Below are 16,815 nucleotides of genomic sequence, written 5' to 3'. Positions count from 1 at the left end.
GTTTAATTGCGTGCAGTGGCACACACCTGCAGTGCCAGATACTTAGGAAGATCACTTGAGCTAGGGAACTTGAGATCAGCCTGGGGAACATAGCAGCAATCCTCTCGAATAAGAAAAAAGAAAAATCCCACTTGATAACCTGTATTTCTTGGAGTGACCAGATACTTGGGGCCTCTACTTCCAAGGACAGGAGGAGGTGGCTCACTTGTGCTTTGGGTTCTTCCCAGTATCTGTGGGGAAGCCACAGGGAAGATGCCCAACCCACCATAATGAGAAGGGTCTTTTTTTTTGTTTGTTTTTTGGGTCTGGTCGTGGGGCCTGAACTCTGGGCCTGGGCGCTATCCCTCAGCTCTTCAGCTCAAGGCTAGCACTCTACCACTTGAGCCACAGCGCCACTTCCAGCTTTTTTCTGCTTATTTGTGCTGAGGAATCTAACCTAGGGCCTCATGCATTCAAGGCAAGCGCTCTACCACTGAGCCACCTTCCCAGCCCTGAGAAGGGTCTTATGTGAGGATGTTAGCCTCACACCCTGCAGGTCTTAACTAGGGAAGAAGGAGGCAACACCATTTCCCTGTTGTATGTAAGCAAGCTTTGGCCACGTTGCCCTGTAAGCCTTTACCATCCTTGCTTCTTGCAAGACCCAGAACCTAACTGCTGTGGAAGCTCCTGGCTGTAGTGTATGCCATTTACTGGACTGTGGCCCTAGGCTCTCAGGCAGGGATCAAGCCTAAGCTCACATCTACAATACAAAGCAGGGCTCGCTGCTCAAGCTCCAACAAGACCAGACCTTCCCAGCTCTGGGACTGAATGTAACAAGTTCCCCAAAGTCATTAGCAGAAATATTTGTAATGAGTGGCAGGAAGAGAAAAGCTATTATGGTAATTAGGGGAAGTGGTGCCTGAAATTTTAAAGGAGGTGGTCTGTCAGGCTACTTTTTACTTCATAAACATGTGGTCACTTGACCACCACATGTGATATGAGGTATGCTAGACTTTACCTCTACCCACAGGATCAGGAAACCATGTTGCCTAACAAAGTATTGCTTCCTCAGGACACAGGAGAAAGCAGAAAGATGAAGCAGTCAAGTTAAATGCCACAGAATTAAAGATCAACATAAACATAGGCACAGAGAGAGAGGCCCAAACACTAAGAAGTACCTGTGTTGCATGGCACCTGATACTGCCTTGGTCTCAGAGAAAATCACATGTAGGAGGCCACCCTCCTACTCTGCAGTCTGCTGACTATGAGTGGCTCTTCTGCCTCAGCAACAAGGACACAGCGCTCCAAATGTGGGAGTCTAGGGGCCAGGGTTCAAGTTGCCTCTCACTCACTGGCCCTGTGTCAAAGGGCAAAATACCTAGCTCCTCTGAGCCAATTTCTCTCCTGTCAAATAGAGCCAAAGGCCCTGGCTTACTCAAAGCACTGCAGTGACCTCAGGACCTGAGCCAGGTATGTAACCAAAGGGGGAAGTTGCAAAGCACCACTCAAGAATCTGTAGCTGTTTAAGATTAAACAACAACAACAGCCCGGTACTGGTGGCTCACACCTGTAATCCAACTCAGAGGCTGAGATCTGAGGACAGTAGTTAAAAACCAGCCTGGGCAGTAAAGTCCATGAGACTAAACTACTTAGAAAAAGCTGGAAGTGGCGCTGTGGCTCAAGTGGTAGAGCACTAGCATTGAGCACAAAGAGGCTCAGGGAGAGTGCCCAGGCCCTGAGTTCAAGCCCTTCAACCGACAAAAACAACACACACAAAAACCAAACCAAACAAAAACCCCACAACTCAGCCCCTCAGGCATGCTAACATTTCAAGACCTGATAGCCACAAGTGGCTCAAGGTTGCCCTGATGCACAGCAGAGATAAAGTTGTACACAGCCCCTATCTGAAGGGCTCTTAGGACTACATGATGGTTATTGCCTTTTTCTAAGAACTTTGTGACTCACAAATAAAAGGAGGAAGGGTGAAAAAATGCAGTCATTATATTCAGTGTTTATGAACTACAGAACTTGAGGGTAGGGATGAGAAGGGGGAAAATGGGAGAGACCACTGATCAAGATACACTGTACTGCCAGGTACCAGTGATCCTAGCTATTCAGGAGGCTGAGATCTGAGGATCAAGGTTCAAAGCCAGCCTAGGCAGGAAAGTCCTTGAGACTCTTGTTGTTGTTGTTGTTGTTTTTTGGGTCCGGTCGTGCAGCCTGAACTCTGGGCCTGGGTGCTGTCCCTCAGCTCTTCAGCTCAAGGCTAGCGCTCTACCACTTGAGCCACAGCACCACTTCTGGCTTTTTTCTTTTTGCTTATGTGGTGCTGAGGAATCAAACCCAGGGCCTCAGGCATACAAGGCGAGCACTCTACCACTGAGCCACCTTCCTAGCCTCTTGAGACTCTTATTTCCAATAAACCACTAGAAAACTGGAAGTGGTGCTGTGGCTCAAGTGGTAAAGTGCTCGCCTTGAGCTGAAGAGTTAAGAGACAGCACCCAGGCCCAGAGTTCAAGCCTCATGAGTGATCTCCCCCACCCCCCCCCAAAAAGATGCATTGTACTCATAACTTTGACTTCTGAAACTGAAATCCCTTTTACAACTATTTAATAAAAATAAGCGTTTTTTAAAATTATGAAAGATGACTTGGAAAAAAAAAAAATTCTGTGCCCATTCAGTTGCTGCTAGCACCAGAGACAGAACATGGGCGTAGATGGGAGGTTCCTGCGTGTCCTTTACTCACAGAGCACTTCCTCCCTCAACCTACTGCCTGTCACTCACTGAAGACAGGCTCAACCCAGGCCAGGTAGAGAAGCCCAGCTAAAGCTGGGCCTTAGCCTATCCCACCTCTCTGGAGACAAATGAGCCCCTTCTCCTTAGATGCAACTTCCTACATTCGGCCTACAGCATGGAACCTCAGAAATACAAAACAAAGCAACTAGAATCTATACTGCTTGAGTGAATCAAGGAAAATGGAAATGTCAAGACAATGAACGCCAAAGAGACTGAACCACTATAGGTCCTAAGATATACATCCAAGTCTGCAAGCAGAATGTACTGCCCAGCCCAACTGTGGGCACTGACCCATTTTTCATTAACCAGCTGGGCAGAACATCATAGCCCACAGTGGCTACACATTGACAGACTTGGTGCCAGGTGCACATCTCACCTAAAACCCAAGGAAAGGACAACTCCCACATTACATGAGCCAGAATGGAGTCACTTGATAAATGAAATATATTAAGCTTGCCAGGCACCAGTGGCTCCTGTCTGTAATGCTAGCTACTCAGGAGGCTGAGATATGAGGATCTCGGTTCCAAGCCAGCCCAAGCAAGAAAGGCCCATGAGACTCTCTCCAGTTTACCACTAGAAAACAGGAAGTGGTGCTGTGGCTCAAAGGGGTAGAGCTACCTTGAGCAAAAAAAGCTCAGGGACAGCTCCCAGGCCTCCCAATGACTAAAAAAAATATTTAAAAAAAAAAATCTATACATCTGTATATCCCTGGCTCTAAAAGGAAAGGAAGAACAGAAAAGGGTTTGATCACCCTACGAATGTGAATCAACTCTCCCATATGGACAGTTGGAGCCAGCTGGAGTAGACTCTAAACCCTTCATGTCCATCTAGACCTCATCCACCTGGCTTCACAGATAAGGCACATTCCTTCAACAAAATGGCATAGCAGGGAAGGATATGCTGATGACCCCACAGCAACCCTAGGGAAATGGCTGCCTAACAAATGCCAGGGTGGTGACTGCATAGGTTGCAGAAAATTGTCTAACCCCCAAATATCAACATCCCAGGCCACCCTACATCATGATCAGATGAAGATCAAGCACACCTTCACATGATTATAAAAACAGGAACTCAGGAACACACGGCTATACTCACATTCCGACAATCACGGAGAACTCAGGGATGCTCAGGGGCCCTGAGAGTGACACCAAGCAGCCCAAGTAAGATAGTCTGTCTGTGCGCTGGTCCAGGCTGGCACACAGGTGGAAGTACACACAGAATACAATCTGTGCTTTCCTAGATGGGCAAGTGTGCCTCAAAGATGCCGCAGGACAAGTGGTACTCTGTCTGATGTGCTGGCTGCCAGTATGCTGAATTTTGGACAAGAATTCAGGTTACAGCTCAGAGTCTGATGTTCTTCATTATAAATACTGTTGGTTCCCTAGATTTAATGGAGTGGAGAGAAAAATCAACATGCAAGCAGCTATCAATTTGCTATTTTCACCCCTCCTATTTTAGTATAGACCAACACAGTCTATATCTATAGAACGTTCAGCAGTGATGGTAATATTCTCCAGTATGTCCAATATGGTAGCCACTAGCCAAAAGTGGAGACTGAGCACTTAAAATGTGATCAATGAGACTGAAGAGTGGAATTCTTTACTGTACTTATTTTAACTTAAATGTAATCACCACATGTGGCCAGTGGCTATTGTCTTGCTATGGTAGTTCATTCAACTTTAATGCAAGAGCAGTTCCTACATTCAAGAAGCAGATAAAGCAAGACCCCAGAATCAGAGGAAAAGGACTACAAGCCAGCCAAAGCCTAGGGACTAGAGTCTAGGGCCCCAGACAGATGTACCAAATTGGCCAAAGCACTGCCCTGTTCCAGCCCCTGCCCAGACCATTCAATTCCTTCAGTTTCAGCCTGAGGCAGACTCTCCTACCAGGTGTGATCCACAGCTCTGGTAGTGCTCTTAACTTGGGAGTTGAAACTTGAGTCAGCTTGAATGTGACACGGAACAAAGTCATTTAGAGCCATAAACAGCCTACCTCCAGCCTTGGAAGCCAGTAACACTCAGGCCCCATATTCTCTGGTGCTAGGCAATCAATTAATCTAGCCTACTCCACCCAAACACTCACCCCCCCCCCCCCCAGTGAGCTGGAATGGAGGTGTGCCTCAGTCAGCTCCCCAGGGCAGGAGGCAGGTTCGTCCCGGGAGGATCTTAGGAGAGGCTAAGGGTAGTGACTTCCCACAGAAGCTGGCTAGGATCTTACAGCCAAGGCAAACAGAAGGTAGCCTCCAGCCACTCTCCACATTATCTGGAAGGAGAGCAGATGGCGACTCTCAAGCCACAAAACAAGAAACCCCACTGCTGGCTGACACACAGAATCTACATGGCTGAGTAGAGCCTTCAGTTCCTGGCCGAAGGTTGCAACCAGAACACTTACAGAGCTAGGCAGGTAACGACAATGAGTCAAGCTGTCAGGTGAGAATGATGAACAACTAGAGAGCACTGGCCCTGACTAAAGAGAGTCAGCCACTATCCATCTTTGCTGGGAGTTTTATGTGAAATCTGTTGGCACCTAACTTAAATTCTCTTCAGACTTTGAAGGACTGGATTCAGCTTGTGGGCTGGCTGCTGGTTGGCCAACTATTTGAATTAACACTTGTTTCAAGACAACAACAACAAAAAACAATTCTATTTTCTTTGGTCAATAAAAGCTTAACTTCTGTTGGCAAGGCTCCTTACCATGTCTGAGGCACCCCTATTTGACCTCATAGATATTTGTATCCAGAGAAAAGAATCGCCTTTTCTGACACCCAGTGTTCTAAGCAGGTCATTCCCTATTGCTAAGAGATTAATGCTTAAAGATCTTTAAAGTGTCCAGTACTTTTTTAAGGCATCTAGAAACCAGAGATAACTTCCTTTCATGGTCCTATTGGTCAGATAAATACGAAATGGTGCTAGAAAAATAAATGATTTATCACTGCTTTTCCAAAGAGGAAAGGCAAAACATTGGATTAAGCTTTGAACCAAACAATAAAAAAAGCAAGCCATCACAACTTCCAAACAGGAGAATCCTGTGGGCTGGGAAAGTCAGCTTCAGACAACAAAGAGCAAGGGAGTGAATCAGAGAAAAGGGATAATGCACTGTACTTGAGAAAAAGAACTTTTCTGTTTGTCGAGTCTCACGAAAGAAAAGGCCCAAAGAACAGCAAAGCCAAAACTTTCTTCTGACCTCTATACTAGTCAAAGCCGTGGCAAAATGGATATAGGACAGTTTAATCCAGGTGGTCCCACCAATGGAGACTCGTCATCAAAAACTTCTAAACAGCTTCGAGTAACTCCAAGCTGAAAATGCTTTCCAGAAGCAAAAAAACCCTGCAACTTCAACACCAAACACGCCAACAACTCCACTCTTGTCTCTCCTGGAAATCAGTTCCCTAAGTCGAGGCCCATCTTGGAATAAACAAGCCCCTAGCGCTTTACCCGCACGCCCTCCATAAGGAAAGGTCACTTTAAAGGACTTTACGGCAGGAACGGGTAGAATCCTCGGGAAGGCGCGAGGTTCGCCCTCAGAGGGGGCGGCGGGCCCCAACCAGGGAGGCGCTTTGGGGGAGGGTGGAGGCCCCAGCAAACGCGCGAATCGCACGCCCTGCCCGCGGCCCTTCGCCCAGACGAGCTTCCCTTCCTTTCTCCCCCGAGAGCCCCGTGCTCGTCTCGTCGGGGACAGCGACCCAGACGGCCACGTGCGTGGCGGGGCGGGCGAGAGCTCAAACGCCACTTTGGGCCCTGGGCAGCTGGGCGGCCCCCGGGCCTGCACGGCGCCCGGCTTCGCCCCCGCGCGCACTACCAGGCCCACCGCAGCCGCCGCCGCCCCTCCGAGTCTCCGCTCCGCCGAGGCCGCGGCCGGCCCGCTCCACCTGGACCCCCCCCCCCTCCGACCTCCCAGAACGGGTAGGGACAGGAGCCGCGACCTGGTGGAGAGGACGCACAGCGTGGAAGTCCCATGGCCGCGGTCCCCGAGCCACCCGCACGGCAGCCGCGAGCCTCCGGCCTCACCTCTCTCGGGAGCTGCCGCCGCTGCTGCCTGGGCCCAGACGCCTCCTTCCCCACGCGGCCATCTTGGAGACACTCGGCTCGCCCCGGGCTGGCGCCGAGGCGGCTCGGAAGGGCGCGCAGGCCGAGGGGAAACGTAGTCCAGCGAGCGGCCTGGGCGAGGCAGACGACGGGGCACGGACTACAACACCCACAATGCTATGTGCCGGAAGTAGTCGCCGAGACGCGGGCGCGCAGCTGAGCGCGGGGCGGGTGCCACTGAAGGAGCTCGTCCCACCGTCGTAGCCTGCAAGTCGGGGTGCCCACCGCCTGGACGTCCTTGGGCTTGGAGAGCTTGTGGCTGAAGGAGAGGGGAAAGAAAGAGCCTACAACTCCCAGAGCGCCACGCGGGGAAGCCCGGGCCCGCTCCCAGTGCGCGCCCGTCGGCTCGCTCGTTCGACTTGCCCGCCCTCGCGGCCCGCCAGGCCTGGGCCTCGCCTCCCCTGCCCTTCAAGGCCGCCTAGTCCTGCTGAGGTCATCGCGGGGCGGAGGCGCCACTCAGCCCTCCTTGGAAGCAGTCCCTGGCTCCCCCCTCCCCCCAGTCATCTGGATTTGGGATACTTGGAAGACCAAGCCGACTCAGCCCCTGCTGCTTGGAGGTTCCTGTTTAGGGGTGCAGGCTGTAGGAGGAAATATGCCAAAAGCAAAGAAGAGAACTAGCGATGACACTGATTCTTGCTGTAAAGGAAATAGGGTTTCTTTGGTAGGGATTCAATCACTTTCCAGGTCGCATTCTTACACAGCATCACTATCTTTGAGTGTCTTCGAGGGCATGGGTTGGACAGCCAGTCAGCACACGTGCCCAGTCCCTGTTTAGGACTTGTCATTTCCCTTTCAGGATACTGTTGTAAGTTGTTGCCACCTCCGATCTATGGACTACTTGGGGAATCCTTACATGTTATGAACATCTCCGTCCCTCTTTTGCCTCCACAGGCAACATAATTACAGGAGCTAAAGTACCAGAAGTTTCCAGATCCAAAGTGAGTACTCCACTCTACTTTGGTGAACCCAACAAGGTAGAGCAGGAAGCCAGCAGGTAAAGTGGTGACTCACTGAGAAGCCCTCTACCATTTGCAGACAAAAATGTGGGCTTCTTGGAGTTCCCAGCAGTCCCTCCTCACCTGCAGACAGATCCTGCTCCCTAACACAGTGTACAAGCCCTCTTTAGTTTAGTTGTTTTCTGACTCTGCAGCTGCAACTGTTTCCCTTCTCTGCCTGAAACTTGCCAACGCTGGCAAAATTCTGAGGAATTGTGGGTCCACAGATGTGCCATGCTTTGCTTTAAATGCCCTTCCCACCCAGTCACCTTTCAAGACTTTGGACCTGTCTGGTCTCTTAACAAGTTCCTGTTTTGTTTTGTAGATCCTGGGGCTTGAACTCTGGGCCTGAGCCCTGTCCCTGCGCTCTTCAGCTCAAGGCGAGCTCTCTACTGCATGAGCCACAGTACCACTTCCAGTTTTCTAGTGGTTTATTGAGATAAGAGTCTCATGGATGTTCCTGCCCAGGCTGGCTTTGAACCTCGATCCTCAGATCTCAGCCTCCTGAGTAGCTAGGATTACAGGCGAGATCCACTGGTGCCCTGCAAGTTCCTGTGTTTGTTTTTTTTATAAGTGTGTGTGTGTGTGTGTGTGTGTGTGTGTGTGTGTGTTGTGGGGCTTGAACTCTGGGCCTGGGCGCTGTCCCTCAGCTCTTCAGTTCAAGGTGAGTGCTCTACCACTTGAGCCACAGCACCATTTCTGGTTTTCTGGTGGTTTATTGGAGATAAAGAGATTCAGGGACTTTCCTGCCTGGGCTGGCTTTGAACTGTGATTCTCAGATCTCAGACTCCTGAGTGGCTAGAATTACAGGCATGAGCCTCTGGCACCCGCCTAAGTTCCTGGTTTTCGTTTCCTGGTTTCCAAATGTCAATATGTGGCACATGCTAGAAATCTCCTAATGACCGCCATGTTATCTTGTCACTACCTGTGCATGTGTCTCTTTGTTGGACTGGGGTGGCAATGAAGAGGGAGTCCCAGGAATTCTAGAACACCAAGTGTTAAGCATGGTGCCACACTTCAGGGTAAGCTGCTTATGCACTTTTTCTGTGTCAGCTTCCTTTTTTTTGTGACACGGTGGTTATATTCATACCTCTTTTCAGAGGACAGCTGGGAGTATTTCATGAGATGACACATGCATTGAACCTAGAAAAGGACCAAGTCCAAGGTAACAGTAACGACTGGTTGTTAAGGGTTTCCCAGTGCCAGCCTATGTTTTGAGTTACCTCTTGATCTTAACCCTATGAAAGTGATACTGTTGTCAACCTTGTCATTTGCAAATGAGAAGAACAAGACACCAAAGATCTAAATGACTTACACAGAGGCCACTCTGCATAAGGAATACTGGAAGGATTTGAACCCAGGTCATCCAGGTGCAGAAATAATGCTACTGTGCCTCCGGAAGTTACTTTGTTTTTGTTTTTGTTTTGTTTTTTGCCAGTTGTGGGGCCTGAACTCTGGGCCTGGACGCTGTCCCTCAGCTCTTCAGCTCAAGGTTAGCACTCTGCCACTTGAGCTACAGCGCCACTTCTGGCTTTTTCTGCTTATGTGGTGCTGAGGAATCGAACCCAGTGCCTCATGCATGCAAAGCAAGCACTCTACCACTGAGCCCCCTTCCCAGCCCCGGAAGTACTTTGGAAATATGTTGTCATTAATGACAAAGGTACCTGGTCACTGTGTAGTGCAGAGTAAATAAAAATGCTCAAACAGCTGTGGATACAGGAGGTCCAGCTTTCCAGCTTTCCCTCCATCCCCTTGACTTCTAGATGGCCATCTGCTTCCAACGTACTGAGAACCTCACAGCATGGTGTCTTGATCACTATTAGTACATAGACACTATTTGGAAGATTCCTGGGCAGGTTGACTCACTCAGCACATTACCTGAGTAGTGCTTACTGAGGGTACTACCTAGCCATAGAAATTGGGATTCCTGGGGGTGACTGCAGAGGTGCTCTCTGGATAGCTGACAGGTGGCAGCCAGTGGAAAGGGCATGTCCCTCTAACTGCTCATAAATAATAGACCATTTCTCTTCCCACACTTTTCACTCATTCATCATTAACAAATAATGGTGGGGCAGACTATGCCAGGCAGCTTTTTTTCCACGCACACAGGTATAACATTTAGCCAGACAAACATTGTTCCTGGGCTTAGGAACTTTACATTCCAACCAGATGAACAACTGAGTGAATGTGTACTTTCAGAGCAATAAATACCAAGAGGAAAAGACACTATGATGTAATGGGGTGACTGAGTTACAAAAGATGTCTTTTGATTGGTAACACTTGAACAGGATCTGAGTAAAGACAGAACATGTAATTGTAGGGCTACACACAGAATGTTCCAAAGTGGGAATGTGTATGGATCATTTTACTTATAAGTGGAACACAGTGAAATAGAAGCCGGGTGCTGGTGGCTCACGCCTGTAATCCTAGCTACTCAGGAGGCTGAGATCTGAGGATCGCGGTTCAAAGCCAGCCCGGGCAGGAGAGACCGTGAGACTCCTATCTCCAATAAACCACCAGAAAACCGGAAGTGGCGCTGTAGCTCAAGTGGTAGAGCGCTTACCTTGAGCTGAAGAGCTGAGGGACAGCACCCAGGCTCAGAGTTCAAGCCCCACGACCGACAAAAAAAAAAAAAAAGTGGAACACAGTGAAATAGAATAGGTATTTTAGACCTTTGGTTGTTAGTTGTCTGTGAATTTCAGCTTTTTCAACTATAAAGTGGGGGCTATTTTATATTACAGTATCTAATTAGGAAAATATAGTCTAGGTATTTCAAACAGAAAGAAGTGAATCCAGGGTATTGTTGACAAAGTTGTTGGAAGGATAGGAAAAGCAGGAGCAGAAGGAAACTCAGAGACAAACAACTAGAGTTAGCTGTTTCCTCCAGCTAAAGTTAAAAAAAGAGAATGAAAAACTATTTCCAAAAGCCAGGTTCCTGAGCTGCCAAATAGGAACCCTTACCAAGGTGTTACTGACAGGCAGTTGATGTCAGGTCTAGAGAATGGCATTAATGACTTGTCCCTTTCATTTTTTAACATCCCGCAAGGCCTCTCATTGGCAGAAACAGTTGACAAGGGCATCTGGGAAATGTAGTTTGCAGCTGTACCAGTGACAAGTAATCACACATAGATCTGTAGAAAGGTGAATGTGGGATGAAGACTGCAGACACCATTGGCACTGCCCATCTCACAGAACTGTTAGAGAAGCAGAAACGTTATGCTCAAAAAATTGTACTTATTTTAGCTTTGTAGGGAAAGGAGAATCTTCCAGAAACATATTTTTGGTATAGTAGTTCTACAGAAGGCTTCAAATTTTCAACTAAAAGCAACAAAAATGAGTTTCAAAAATACAATTTTAAGGGCTGGGAAGGTGGCTCAGTTGTAGAGTGCTTGCCTTGCATGCATGAGACCCTGGGTTCCATTCCTCAGCACCACATAAGCAGAAAAAAAAAGCCGGAAGTGGCGCTGTGGCTCAAGTGGTAGTTGCTAGCCTTGAGCTGAAGAGCTGAGGGACAGAGCCCAGGCCCAAAGTTCAGACCCCAGGACCAGACCCTCCCCCCGCCCCCCAAAAATAGAATTTTAAGCCGGGCGCCAGTGGCTCACACCTGTAATCTTAGCTACTCAGGAGGCTGAGATATTAGGATTGCGGTTCAAAGCCTGCCTGGGCAGGAAAGTCCATGAGACTCTTATCTCCAAAAAACCACTAGAAAGCTGGTAGTTGCACTGTTGCTCAAGCGATAGAGCACTTGCCTTGAGCTGAAGAGTGCAGGGACAGTGCCTAGGCCCAGAGTTCAAGCCCCACCACCAATTAAAAAAAAAAAAAGTGGGCTGGGAAGGTGGCTCAGTGGTAGAGCGCTTGCCTTGCATGCCTGAGGCCCTGGGTTTGATTCCTCAGCACCACATAAGCAAAAAAAAAAAAAAAGTGTGTGTGTGGGGGGGTGCACTGGGTACCAGTGGCTCACACCTATAATCCTAGCTACTCAGTAGTCTGATATCTAAGGATCACAGTTTGAAACCAGCTGAGACAGGAAAAGTCCATGAAACTCTTATCTCCAATTAGACACCAAAACAACAAAACAAGGGCTGGGAAAGTGGCTCAGTGGTTAGAGTGCTTGCCTTGCATGCATGAGGCCCTGGGTTCGATTCCTCAGCCAGAAGTGGCACTATGGCTGGAGCATTAATCTTGAGGTGAAGTGGTGAGGGACAGCACCCAGGCCCAGCATTCAGGCCCCATGACCGGCCAAAAAAAAAAAAAAACACCCCAAAACAAAACAAAACAAAAACCCAGAAGTAGAGCTTTGGCTCAAGTGGCAGAGTACTAGCCTTGAGCACAAAAGCTCAAGAATGGCATCCAAGGGGCTGAGAAGGTGGCTCGGTGGTAGACTGCTTGCCTGGCATGTACGAAGCCCTGAGTTCAATTCCTCAGTACCACATACACAGAAAAAGGCAGAAGTGGGTGCTGTGGCTCAAGTGGTAGAGTGCTAGCCTTGAGCTAAAGAGCTGAGGGACAGTGCCCAGGCCCAGAGTTCAAGCCCCATGACTGGCAAAAGAAAAGAAAAAAAGAATGGCACCCAAGCCCTAAGTTTAAACCCCAAGACCTGAACAACAGAAACAACAAAAAGGTGGGGTTGGGAAAGATAATAATAAGTTGGATGTCAGTGACTCATACCTGTAATCCTAGTTACTCAGGAAACCGAGATCTGAGGACTGCGAATCAAAGCCAGCCAGGGAAGGAAAGTCCATGAGACTCTTATCTTCAGTGAACTACTAAAAAGCCAGAAATGGTGCTGTGACTTGAAGTGGTAGGACATGAGCCTTCAACAGAAAAGCTCAGGGACAGTGTCCAGACCCTGAGTTCAAACACAGACACACACACGCACACACACACACACACACACACACACACAGTACACAGTGTCCAGACCCTGAGTTCAAACACACACACACACACACACACACACGATGATAACAATGACAATGATAAAGAGAGGCTAGAGGTCTGACTTGGAAGTAGAGTGCCTGCCTAGTCCCTGAGTCCCTGAGTTCCAATTCTAGTACCACAAGGGGGAAAATAAAGGTATGTAGGCCAGACATGGTGGTGCAAATTTGTAATCTCAGCTGCTCCCAAAGGCAGAATAGGATTATAAGCTCAAAGCCAACTTGTTCTACATAACATGACTCTGTCTCAAAAACAAAATACAAACAATAGGGCTGGAAATGTGACTCAAGTGGTAGAGTACTTATATTTGTGAGGCTCAGGTTCATATGCCCAGGCCCTTGGTTCCCTGTTTGACCCTCTTAAAGAGATGATGCCTTAGAAAAGCTTACTGAGGGGGCTGGGAAGGTGGCTCAGTGGTAGAGCGCTTGCCTTGCATGCATGAGGCCCTGGGTTCGATTCTCAGCACCACATAAGCAAAAAGAAAAAAGCGCTAGCCTTGAGCTGAAGAGCTGAGGGACAGCGCCCAGGCCCAGAGTTCAGGCCCCACGACTGGACACCCCCCCCCCCAAAAAAAAAAGAAAAAGAAAAGCTTACTGAGGTAAAAATGTTACAGTTTCTTCACTTCTTAAAAATGTTGCTCACAGTGCTTTTCTAATTTGTGTTATCTGATAGTGTTTGATATTCCCATACATTAAATATATACTTTCCCCTCTACAATTACTTTATTCTCCCCCCCCCCTTTTCTTCCCTCCCTCTTCCTTCTCCCCCCTCCCCTTTCCTCTCTCCTCTTTGTGCCAGTACTAGAGCCTGGACACTGTCTCTTAGCCTTTATCAAGGCTAGTGCTCCACTATTTGTACCATAGCTTCACTTCTTGATTTTTGCTGGTTACCTGGAGATGAGTCTATCGGATTTTGCTGCTTGGTCTGGTTTCAAACCAAGTTCCTCAGATTTCAGCCTTCTATGTAGCTAGGATTGCACACACATGCTCACCAGCACCATGAGCCCCACCCTTTTTGTGGTACTGAGTTGGAACTCAGGTCCTTGTGCTTCCTAGGCAGGTGCTCTACCACTGAACCACACTTCCAGCCCTTTCTTGCTTCCACAATTTTTCAGCTAGGGTCCCATATTTCTCCCAGCCTTGGACCCTGATTCCCCTAACATTGGCCTTTCACATGGCTAGAATAATAGGTGTGTGCCAAGCCAGGCTTACCAAATGAGAGGGGATCTCACTAACACTTTCCCAAGGCTGCCCTTGAACTTGATCCTCTAATCTCTGCATCTGAGTATCTGGGATTGCATACATCACCATGTCTAGCATTACCAATCTCTCTCTCTCTCTCTCTCTCTCTCTCTCTCTCTCTCTCTCTCTCTCTCTCTCTCTCTCTCTCTCCTTTCTTCCTTTCTTTTTGTCGGTCAGGAGCTTGAACTCTGGGCCTGGGTGCTGCCCCTCAGCTCTTCAGCTCAAGGCTAGTGCTCTACCACTTGAGCCACAGCATCACTTCCAGTTTTCTGGTGGTTTATTGGAGATAAGAGTCTCCTGGACTTTCCTGGCTGGGCTGGCTTTGAACTGTGACCCTCAGATCTCAGCCTTCCAAGTAGCTAGGATTATAGGTGTGAACCACCGACACCCAGCTTACCACTTTTTTATACTAGTGTCTTCCTGAGTGAGTGACATGACACCAAGAAATGTGTTGAACTCCACCTGGCAGGCTTTGGGATTCACGGGCCACATGTTATTCCTTTGTCATCAAAGCCTTGCAGAACACCTGCTCTGAGCAAAGCCTGAAAAAGCCCTGGTGATACAGAAGTGAGTAGACAGTGTTCCTGTTGTCAAGCTCACCTGCCCAGCCAACTCAGAGTGGAGGTGTGTAGAGTGACCGGCTTTCCCTATTGCAGAGGAGGGCTCTCAGGACATGGGGGTTTCTCTACAGGGAGAGCCAGGCAAACTAGGCTAAGTTATCATGTGGTGTGGTGAGCAGAGCAAAGCTGGTTTGATAATTATATTTTTTTTTTTTTTTTTTTGGCTAGTCCTGGGGCTTAACCTCAGGGTTTGGCTGCTGTACCTGAGCTTTTTTGCTCAAGGCTAACACTCTACCACTTGAGCCATAGCTCCACTGTGGCTTCTGGTGGCTAACTGGAGGTAAGAGTCTCATGGAGGCCAGGTGCTGGTGGCTCACGCCTGTAATCCTAGCTACTCAGGAGGCTGAGATCTGAGGATCGCAGCTCAAAGCCAGCTGGGGCAGGAAAGTCCGTGAAACTCTTATCTCCAATAAACCACCAGAAAACTGGAAGTGGTGCTGTAGCTCAAGTGGTAGAGCACTAGCCTTGAGCTGAAGAGCTATGGGACAGCGCTCAGGCCCAGAGTTCAAGCCCCATGACTGACCAAAAAAAAAAAAAAAAAAAAGAATCTCATGGACTTTTTTGCTTGGGCTGACTTTGAAATGATCCTCAGATCTGAGCCTCTGAGTAGCTAGGACTACAGGTGTGAGCCACTGGTACCTGGCTAGTCCTTTTTTTTTTTTTTTTTTTTTTGTCGGTTGTGGGGCTTGAACTCTGGGCCTGGGCGCTGTCCCTCAGCTCTTCAGCTCAAGGCGAGTACTCTACCACTTGAGCTACAGCGCCACTTCCGGTTTTCTGGTGGTTTATTGGAGATAGGAGTCTCATGGTCTTTCTTGCCCGGGCTGGCTTTGAACCGTGATCCTCAGATCTCAGCCTCCTGAGTAGCTAGGATTACAGGCATGAGCCACCAGCGCCCGGCTAGGCTAGTCCTTTTTTTAAGTTTTTTGTTTTTTATTTGTTGGTCATGGGGCTTGGACTCTGGGTTTGGGTGCTGTCCCTGCGCTCTTCAGTTCATGGTGAGTGCTCTACCACTTGAGTCACAGCGCTACTTCTGGTTTTCTAGTGGTTTATTGTAGAGAAGAGTTTCATGGACTTTCCTGCCTGGGCTGGCTTTGAACCATGATCCTCAGATCTCAGCCTCCTGATTAGCTAGGATTACAGGCGTGAGCCACCGGCTCCCTTTGCTTTTTATAGCTCATTTCATACCTATGACACCTCCTGAGACACCCATAAGCCAGGTGGGATATCTAGTAGTGTTGACTTCATGAGCTTGGAAACAAACAGGTTAAGCACCCGCCCACACATGGGGACCAAATCTCCTGTTGATCCTACAGGGCCACACACCTTATTCTCACCTGTCTCTCCACAGGCAAACATTATCAAAGAAAGCCTTGGATTGATGATGGTAGTTGACCAGCTGGTTAAATGTAGTTTGAGCGAGTTCATAGAAAGCTTCCATGCAGCCTAGGATATTTTTTCTATCCATTTTTCCATCTCATTCCTGGTTAGCTGGTGCATGCATCAGGCTGGACCAATGGCAGCCATAGTAGGCCAGCCAACCTTCAAGGAACAGAGGTCTCAATGGTACAGGCAGGCAGGAGTTTGATATTTCCAGGGAGGTGCTCTGCAGATGAGGTAGCAAGACATTTAATTAGAAGTGGATGGGGGAAGAAGATTGCTATAGGGAAGGGTACCCTGAAGAAGCATCTTAGTCGGCTTATGCTGGGGTAAGGGTGGCTTAAACAACACACACTTATTGATCACAGTTCTAGAAGCCAGGAGTCCACAATTAAGGTGCCAACAGCTGCCTTTCCTGACTTGCAAACAGATAGCCAGATAGAGATAAGCAGAGAAATCTTTTTTTTTTGTTGTTGTCGGTCATGGGGCTTGAACTCTGGGCTTGGGCGCTGTCCCTCAGCTCTTCAGCTCAAGGCGAGCGCTCTACCACTTGAGCTACAGCGCCACTTCTGGTTTTCTAGTGGTTTATTGGAGATAGGAGTCTCACGGTCTTTCCTGCCCGGGCTGGCTTTGAACCGAGATTCTCAGATCTCAGCCTCCTGAGTAGCTAGGATTACAGGCGTGAGCCACCGGCGCCCGGCTAAGCAGAGAAATCTTATAAGGACACCAATTCTAAAGGATTAGGGCCCTACCTTTATGACCTCACTTAACCTTAATTACTTCC

The 16,815-nt window shown here is 48.6% G+C and overlaps 1 protein-coding gene across 3 annotated transcripts in view; it reads right to left on the bottom strand.

Annotated features, from left to right (window-relative positions):
• The window catches only part of Tmem11 (transmembrane protein 11), a 34,699-nt gene that overhangs the window by 10,167 nt on the left and 7,717 nt on the right, over positions 1 to 16,815 (bottom strand). The window contains exons 2-3 of one of the 3 annotated variants that reach the window (XM_070027525.1): positions 15,989 to 16,257; positions 6,783 to 7,119 (exon numbers count right to left, since the gene is read on the bottom strand). In XM_070027525.1, coding sequence (XP_069883626.1) covers positions 6,783 to 7,119; positions 15,989 to 16,079 — 428 coding nt within the window. In that variant the 5' untranslated portion in view covers positions 16,080 to 16,257. Of the gene's footprint in view, positions 1 to 3,870; positions 4,157 to 6,697; positions 6,717 to 6,782; positions 7,120 to 15,988; positions 16,258 to 16,815 lie in introns of those variants that run through there. The other 2 variants (XM_070027526.1, XM_070027527.1) reach the window with 2 other exon arrangements.

This window comes from Dipodomys merriami, unplaced genomic scaffold (assembly GCF_024711535.1).
Source record: "Dipodomys merriami isolate MVZ:Mamm:240054 unplaced genomic scaffold, mDipMer1.0.p SCAF_19, whole genome shotgun sequence".
NCBI lineage: Eukaryota > Metazoa > Chordata > Mammalia > Rodentia > Heteromyidae > Dipodomys > Dipodomys merriami.
The sequence above is the reverse complement of the archived record's forward strand: the minus strand, read 5'-3'. Positions and strand labels throughout refer to the sequence as shown.